This window comes from Aplysia californica, unplaced genomic scaffold (assembly GCF_000002075.1).
Source record: "Aplysia californica isolate F4 #8 unplaced genomic scaffold, AplCal3.0 scaffold00720, whole genome shotgun sequence".
Classification (NCBI taxonomy): domain Eukaryota; kingdom Metazoa; phylum Mollusca; class Gastropoda; order Aplysiida; family Aplysiidae; genus Aplysia; species Aplysia californica.
This window is the reverse complement of record NW_004797990.1, coordinates 20,789-29,893: the sequence shown is the minus strand read 5'-3', so window position 1 is coordinate 29,893 and position 9,105 is coordinate 20,789. Positions and strand designations below refer to the sequence as shown.

General features: G+C 41.0%; 1 protein-coding gene across 1 annotated transcript in view; it reads left to right on the top strand.

The window, feature by feature from the left end:
* The window catches only part of LOC101859817 (serine-rich adhesin for platelets), a gene marked incomplete at its 5' end in the record, with an annotated part of 209,444 nt that overhangs the window by 189,156 nt on the left and 11,183 nt on the right, over nucleotides 1-9,105 (top strand). The window contains 5 exon segments of the mRNA XM_013088306.2: nucleotides 540-586; nucleotides 1,609-1,667; nucleotides 3,271-3,339; nucleotides 5,341-5,421; nucleotides 8,501-8,584. Coding sequence (XP_012943760.1) covers nucleotides 540-586; nucleotides 1,609-1,667; nucleotides 3,271-3,339; nucleotides 5,341-5,421; nucleotides 8,501-8,584 — 340 coding nt within the window.

Genomic DNA, 9,105 nt, shown 5'->3' with positions numbered 1-9,105 from the left:
GGGGGGGCAATTCCACTGACTGTAGTGTCTTTAGGCCATTCCCAAAGGGGGGACATTTCTCGTTCAAGCACAGTAGAATTGTAAATGGGCTGATTCATCACGTCATGCTCATAACTGTGCCTGATCTGCAACAGGAAACTGCTGCTTTTTCTTTCTTAATCCTTACTATTGTCATTTTCCTCTACTTTTTTTGGGGTATTTTTTGTCACTCTCTTGTGACCTGTATTTCTGGGATGTCTTGATAGTCGAAGCAGACCTTGTGCTGTTGAAGCTAGAGAGGTGAGCAGAGTAAGTATGATTCCCTGTAAGGACTTCTCTGTTGCCACCCACCCCTTGGCGCTCATATGACCGTATGCAGTTGCGAGCGCCGTAAAACCCTCTACTATAAAAAAAAAAATATTTAAAAAAAAAATGTCTTACTTTTCCCTTGCGCTAAATGACCGTTATTGTCTCGGTGTGCATCTCTTTACGTGAAGAAAAAAACCTTGTGTGTGTATCTTGGTGGCTTTCTGATCGCTGTTTTCTCTTGTCTGGTGCAGGAAGGTGCTGAGTGAGCGTTCAGGGCCCGGCCTCAGCCCAGACTTTGGTGAGTGCTATATTAGTATTATAGATTATACTGCCATAAGCTAACAAAACGCATTTTTTCCCTTCACTGCAATTTCGAGAAAAAGAGTTTCTTTTGTCAGCGTAACCATTTAAAAACAGAATGATTCCGAAATTTGTATTCCACTTTATTAAAAAAACTAGTCCCACTTTCACTTTGATTTGTTTACACAAGTAGGGTAACTTATCAGACTTGCGATGTAGCAAATAAAATTTTTTGCGCCAAAATGAAAAAGGCGTTTTGTCAGCTTACGGCAGTATAGTGTTGTAGTGCCAGACAGCGTGATAGCAGGTCCTATACACATAGAGAGCTTGACAAGTTTTGTTGTTGATTGTTTAAGGGATTTTCTTTTCTTTTCTTGGGGCAGGGAGAATTATGTCAGGTGTTTGGTTTAATTGTTTTTATTATTTTAGAACCTGTAGGCCTACATATTTATTTATTGTACTTTACTTTTCGGCATTAAAACTTTTTCAAATGTTTAAACAAAATTTTTTTTCTCTTTTTTTCTTTTTTGAGCTTTTTTTCCCCACCATCTCGACTTTGCGTCCAACTCTTTTCTGTGGGTGGTTGACGGGTGCTCTGTTGTGGTTAACTCCTTCTTTCCTATCAAAAGCTATCGTCCCTCTCTCTCCTCCTCCTTTTTTGTGTTTGTTACTCTCTTGTAACACCTCTAATCTTTACTATCTTGTAACACCTCTAATCTTTACTCTCTTGTAACACCTCTAATTAATCTTTACTATCTTGTAACACCTCTAATCTTTACTATCTTGTAACACCTCTAATCTTTACTCTCTTGTAACTCCTCTAATCTTTACTATCCTGTAACACCTCTAATCTTTACTCCCTTGTAACACCTCTAATCTTTACTATCTTGTAACACCTCTAATCGTTACTATCTTGTAACTCCTCTAATCTTCGCCACTTTTATGACCTTATTGTGTTGCAAGGGCCGTAAAACACTCACTAAAACAAAAACTCTTTTCCTAACTCCCCTGTGTTCCCAGACTCCGGCATCAACCGCAGGTCTATGTCTGTGTGTGGGTTCAACGCTGGTGGACGGCCGGTAAGTGTTCCTGTACTTTGTTTGAATGATATGATGGGATTTTTTAAAACTATCACATTATTGCCAACACACATAAGACGCTAACACTGTTCTGTATTTTGTCATTCCTTTTTGGCTCTGAAGTTTCAGTTCTTTAGAAAATGTTCGTCTGATTTTGTTTTCACTTCCTTTATTAATTTGTCTCTCGCTCCTTGTCTGTTACTGGTTGAAGACACACGGTGGAACATTGCTCTTTGTCTTCACCATGTTTTTTTGTCCACCAAACAAGCCATTTTCTCCTTGCTCTAAAGTATCAAATTACTCAATGATTTTGTTTTCCTTTAAGCTCCGTGAACAGCAAAGTCTCAGTTATCTCACCTGTACACAAGAGGAGTTTATAAACACTCTGACGTGGTCTAACGTTTGTTTGTTCCGTGTGTTTGTTCCGCTATTTTGTCGTCTCAATTTGTCAGTGACAAAAATGTGGTGTTTGAATGACGCCACTGGTACATTTTACTTTCCATCTTTTAATTGTGTTTTTGTCTGGCTGTCTTCCTTTTTTTTTTTCATTGCTAAATGAATGCCATTGTTTCAATGTGCTTCTCTGTATTCAAACAAACAACGAAACTTGGTAGACGGCAATGCGACATCATCAACGCCACTTCTGTTATAGGAACAATGGCTCGACCTTTTGTACTGAGTACTTTTGTAACTTTGTGTGTGCTTTGATCTGGTGTGGTTTGCTCCTTCTTTCCTGGCAAAAATCTACCGTCCCTATCTTTCCTCCTTTTTCTCTTTGTATGTTACTCCCTAGTTACATCTATAATCTTCAACACTTACATTGTCTAATTGTGCTGGAAGTCCCGTAAACCTTTCACTAAAACTAAAGCATAACTAAAACCAGAGTGGCTGTTGTACAGAACGAGAGACTTTGAATCTGACCTGGCTATATAAGCCTGGGCTGACTGGAACCACCCACACGTGTTATGTTTCTCACGATGGTGTGCACCGAGATCAGGAGAGAAAGGTTACATCTGTGACTGTGGTGCTGTTCTAATACAACGTTTTTGCCCGGAGTTCAGCTAGAATGACGATGATAAACATCTTCGTTTTCAAGCATTGTCATACACGCATACACACGAGTGCACACCGTTTCAGACGGCAAACACTTTTATAATATACTAAGCTAAAGGCATTCACACAAACAGTGAACACACACTCACGCACACACACACACGCGCGCGCGCGCGCACACATACACACGCACACGCACGCACGCACGCACGCTCTCTCTCTCTCTCTCTCTCTCTCTCTCTCTCTCTCTCTCTCTCTCTCTCTCTCTCTCTCTCTCTCTCTCTCTCCCTCTCTCCCCTAATGTCTTTCTCTCTCGGTCTCTCTTTCCTTCTCCCTCCCTCCGTCTCCCCTGTCCGTCCCCTCTCCCTCCTCCTCCGCCCTCCTCCTCCCTATCCCTCCCTCTGCCTCCCCTCTCCTTCCCCTCTCCCTCTTCCTCCCACTCCTCTCCCTCTGCTCTCCCTCTCCGTCCTTCTCCCTCTCCCTCCCTCTCCTTCCCTCTCCTTCTCCCTCCCACTCATAATGACCACCGTCCACTTCCTCCACTGAGCAGCCTGGCCTCACCCCGCCACCTCGCAGCCGCTCCGTGAACGATGCGGGAGATAACCCCTACCCTGTACATGTAAGACACGGGCACAATGTCTTGTTACCTCCCTTACTTAATCCCCCACAGCCGCAAAGATATAATATTATTGTTACTTCCCTTCCTTTTTCCCGCCTGGTGTATAATGTATGTCTATCGCTGCCCTTCTTTGTATTGACGTATTACCTTTCTAATGTATTCACTTATTACCTTTCTTTTCTTTCCGTGTGTGTGTGTGCGTGCGTGCGTGTATGTGTGTGTGTCTGTGTGTGTGTCTGTGTGTGTGTGTGTGGAACAGGGGAGGGGGCATGTGATGTATCGAGGATATGGGTTAGTAAACTCTATATAACTGGGGTTGCTTTCAAAAGAGTCGAGAGTCTGACGTGTGTCTGTGCGATGCTGCTGTTGTCTTTTCCCCTGGGTGTTGTCTGCTTCATTCGGGTCTTTTTAATAAATAACTCTCCCTTGGCATCACAAACGCTTGATGTTGTCGAAAAAGTTCTTCATCGTTCTGTGAACAAGTTGTTCTACTTAAATGTCTACCTCCTTTGATGATTTTGTGAATTCTGTGTGCTTGTGGCAATGTCATCGTAGCCGATGCTTGTGGCAGCTTCTCACAGTGTGCAGCTCTTGGTGATGGGTCACAGGTCTCTCCAATCTTACGGCAATCATTTCGGATAATAAACTCAACAGCCTACTCATTCTTACTATGTCTGTTGATTTGTCTGTGTATCCGCTGCTTATTCGCTCAGTTACGTGCCTTCCTTCTTTTAATCTTTTGACTGGGTGGGTGGTGGGTTCTTCTTTTGTGGACTTCGCTAATCCTTGCTATTTTTCATTGGTGGGTGGTTGGCGGGTGCTCTGGTGTGGTTTGCTTCTTCTTTCCTATCAAACATCTGTCGTCCTGATCTCCCCTTCTTCTTTTTTATGTTTGTTGCTCTCTTGTAACACCTCTAATCTTCTGGCGCTCATATGACCTTTTATGCAGTTGCGAGCGCCGTAAAACCTCTACTAAAAACTAAAAACCTTTTTTTTTCTTATTGGAGGATATTATTATGCTTAATTTTGTTGCTGTTGTTCTTTCTTTTTGACGTGTCAGTCCTCCTTTCCTCTGTACTAGATTAGATTACCGTTATTGTGTCTCGATGTGATTCTCTTCACATGGATAAACAAAGAAATGTTTGGGAGTTTTTTCTTACTACAATAAGGTACTTCGTGGTGAGATGGCGCCATTTTCTGTTCCTTTGAGTTTTGGGGGATTTTTGGATTTTTTTCTGTTTATTTGTTTGCCCTTTCTTCTTTTAATTTTCTCTTCTTTTAAATTTTTTTTTTGGGGGGAGGGGGGGGAGGTTGGGTGTAACGTGGGTTTTTTGCCCAAGGTTTCCTTTGTTTTGTTTGCTGGGTTTTTTTATAGTTCTTTTTTTCCATTTCTTCTTTCAACTAAAAGAATTACGTTGAACTTATATGACTAGATGGAAAGCGAAAAGAAACAAGGTCTAGAAATAATTGGAGCCATTCTATCGTATCATTGAACATTTTGTTCTTGGGGTAGGAGGGGGCGGCGGGATTGTAGAAAAACTAATAAAATAGGTTATTGTTACTTGATTGGGGTCACAGCCTTACAGAAATAGGTACATAATTTCGTTTCCAAAGCACATTTTTATATTCATGTATTTTAGAACATTTTTCGCTGATGCTGGGTCATCAGTCCTTTGGTGTTTTGAAACAGTGACCAAGCCGCAAGCATTACTATTGCCAGTAGTATGGTTCATATTGACATTTGTAGATATTATTTGTCATGTCTTATGTTGTTTCTTTCTTTCTTTATTATTATTTCTTTTGTTGTATTTATTTATTAATTCATGTATTTATTTTTTCATTTATTCATTTATCGATTCATGTATTTATTTATTTGTTTATCTATTTGACTATTTGTCTGTCTATTTGTTTATTTATTTAATAATCTATTTACGTATCTATACATTAATCCATCTATATATATTGGTTTATTCCCCCCCCTCCCCTCCCCTCCCCTCACAGATGCGACGTCGCAGTGAGATCGCCTTGCCCCGTGTGCTGGGTGGCTCAGGCAGTCCCTCCCTCACACAGACCTCCTCCATGGTACGCTCACCGACTCTGTTGTTGTTGTTGTGGTGGCAGTCGCTGCTGGCATGACGGTTCTTGCTCTCATAATAATAATAATAATATGATATTATACCTTCTAGCATTTCGTCGCATCAGAACTATTTTCTCCAAAGTGCCTCTTTACTTAAGTACACTTTAGACAAAATAGGTCTGAGGTGACGATTTCTTGACAGGATTTTCTTTTTTTCCCTCCAAACTGCGTTTCACCGAATTTTCGTGAAGGGATCAATCTAACGATAGTGTTATAGGTTGCTAGCGGTGCTTAAATTGTTTGTGTGGTAGATATCTGTAGGTTCCTTATTGCAGGAAGAAGTCTGTTTTCGGACTCGGTGTGTGATGTGTGGGGTTTAAGTTTCCGTTGATGCGTTTTACGGATTTGGGTAGGAAGGGGAGAGAGAGAGAAAGAGGGAGGGGCACAGGCAGAGGGAGAGAGCGAGAGAGAGATGCCAACTTTGGTGAAGGTTATCAAACTAAAAATCTTTTTATGAGTTTTGATTCAACTTTCAGTGAGTTAAATTGTAACAGTATTGTATTCTACCGTAATATGGTTATTTAAGCCATGTCATCTTTCAATGGCGGAATTTTTATCGATTATAATATTAATTAATGTTGAGAGGGTCTTATGTCGTGCACACCACTTATGACGCCCTGCTCTATTTATTTATGTCTACTACCCAAGAAATACTAGTGGTTATACATGTCCTCAGCTTGTCTTAACCAGCTCACTCACTGACACATCATGGGGCGGTTTGGGATCACACACCCGTCATACTACACTAACTGGATGAAATGCTACGTGTGTCTAAAAAAGGGTTTTGTTGAATGGTTTTGACTGGTTAAATAGAGACGCTTCTGTTCAAGTCAAAGTCTTAGTCCTGAAGGTGGTACTGCTGTTGTATAGCGTTAAACATGTAGAACGTTGAGGCAGAAGTAATAGTATTGTGTTCTGTTACTTGGATTTGATTGTTTTTTTTCAGCAGCACGAGGTTTTGAGTGGGGTTGTGGGGATGTTTTTGTTTTTAATCATAGATCCAGCAACACAGGAACTAATTTCTGTAAACTCAGAATTATTCCTTGCAGATTATGACATTATTCTACTTTTGCTTCACAAGGATATACACCAAGTTTATTTTTAAACTGTTTTTTTTTTTTATATCCCAAAGTATGTATATGTGGGTATGACACGAGAAAGTTTTTTGTTTTTTTTCAATTTCAAAAGGTAGCGTTGTAGACAGATTTCATTATCAAGTTGACTGACCATTGTGTTCATGACAAACTTACATAACAATGTCACCGTGGTGACACTATTGTGTCATCTGCCCTTTAGTTTAATGACGAAACATTTCCTCGATGCAACATGTATTAATCAACTGCCGTAATTTTTCCTGTGATCATATAAATAACATGTTGTCTGTTTAAACAGAGTCCCATACAGCCATATTAATATACCTAATTATAATAATAATAATCTTACTACTATGAACTGACTGTCAAAGTCTGGTTTCACTGTTTGCTTCAAGTCTTTGTCCTTGCGCCTGCAGTTATAACATTGGTAACTTTACCACAACACACAGTATGTGCTGGACAAGTCAAGGGGTCATCTACTTACTCACGTTCTGCACAGCATGATTCTGAAACCACTGACCCGACTCACCACGCAGTTTTCATCTCACGTCTCCAGTGCTTTGTCTTGTTTCTCTGAATTTTGTAACGACATCCTTTTTCGTTCGAAGACATTATTGATACTCTCAGCTTCTTAACTGTCAACTCAGCCTTTTTTACTTAGAGGACTAAATGTGAGGCAGCGTGGTGGAATTAGGCTCTCGTCAAAATAATGAAATCGAAGAAAACAGAAGTTTTCTCCCAGCTAAGCTATTTTTATCAATTTTTTGTTTTTTGGCTCAACACCTTTTATGTCCATTTACAAATACATTCCTTTGAAGATTTCACAGAAAACGTTGATTAAAGGCACAAAAATATAAATTTACAGTTTCCGTGAACTTGGAATTTACCAAGCTTTGTCAGCCATTTTCTCGCTAATTTTACCCCTTAAACCATGTGACACCCACCTCCTTCAATCCAAAATATCTTCACTTCTATTGAAGATGGATGGGTAATTTTTTCATTGAAAGCAAGACAAATGAACAAGATTTAAGATGATACCAATAACTCAATATACCCAAAAATTGACAAGAGCCTGTTTCCGCCGCACTGCCTCACAAATGACCGTTTCTATTTTGGTCTGTTTCTCCTGAAGCCAAAGGAACAGTTGCTTCAATCAACGAGACAATCAACGAGACAATCAACGAGACAATCAACGAGACAATCAACGAGACAATCAACGAGACAATCAACGAGACAATCAACGAGACAATCAACGAGACAATCAACGAGACAATCAACGAGACAATCAACGAGACAATCAACGAGACAATCAACGAGACAGTCAACGAGACAGTCAACGAGACAGTCAACGAGACAGTCAACGAGACAGTCAACGAGACAGTCAACGAGACAGTCAACGAGACAGTCAACGAGACAGTCAACGAGACAGTCAACGAGACAATCAACGAGACAATCAACGAGACAATCAACGAGACAATGCTGAGTCCTATTTCTTTTCCTTGTTTCTTTCTCTCACTGTGCCCTTACAAATCAAGTAAATTTATATTTTTTCCCCTGCCCTTAATCTCCGTTATTGTGTCTATGTGCTTCTCTTTCCTCAAACAAACAAACAGACGCAAGCTTACAGGAATATTTGTCTCCCTCCTTCCTTGTACCAGTCTGCCTCTCTTTTCCTTTCTCCAAACACAAAACGAACATTATGGGGATCGTCCATACGCTTCTCCTTTTGAACTCAAGCCACCAACTAGTTTATTTCAAAACGACCTCCAGGAGTATCTATCTCCCCTCTTATCCACGGCTACTCTTGAACCCAAACTGCCAATTAGTTTGTTAAAACACGACCACCAGAAGTATCTATCTCCCCTCAATCTACACCCCCTCTTGAACTCAAACCACCAATTACATTTGTCTATCACAAAACGACCGCTAGGAGTGTCTATCTCCCCTCTTCGAGCGCTCTAGCCAGCTCCAGCATCTACAGTCTCTGGCCGCGCACGACTCGGAGGACCGGGAGGTAAGACAGAGCTCAGAGACTCAGAGGACACTCACGACCTCCTGGGACACTCTGCTGCCACTGTAGCCTACTACTACTACAACCACTGCTGCGACACCTCTGTAGTAGTCACACGCCACCGGTCGCTGTGCTGTTCTGTACACCATTGCCTGCACTCTGATTTCGCCATAAGAGATTCTGCTGCATAGGAAAAGATTCGATCTAGGTGTAAACTTCTGTTTTAGTTTTAGTATGAGTTTTATAACAATTGTGACACTAATAGTTGATAAGTTCCGTGGATTAGAGATGTTACTAGAGAAACCAACATAGAAAAAAAGGGGGGGAAATGAGGACGAGAGATGTTTGATAGGAAAGAAGGCGCAAACCACACCAGAGCACTCGCCAACCACCTACAGGTGAAGAAACTTCTTTGTTATTCTGTCGTCCACCACCACACCAGCAGAGACAAAGGCAGAACTAGTAAGAGGTTAAATCTATAGGTTGAAAATCGGCCCTGGCATGGTGGGGAGGGGGGGGGGGGT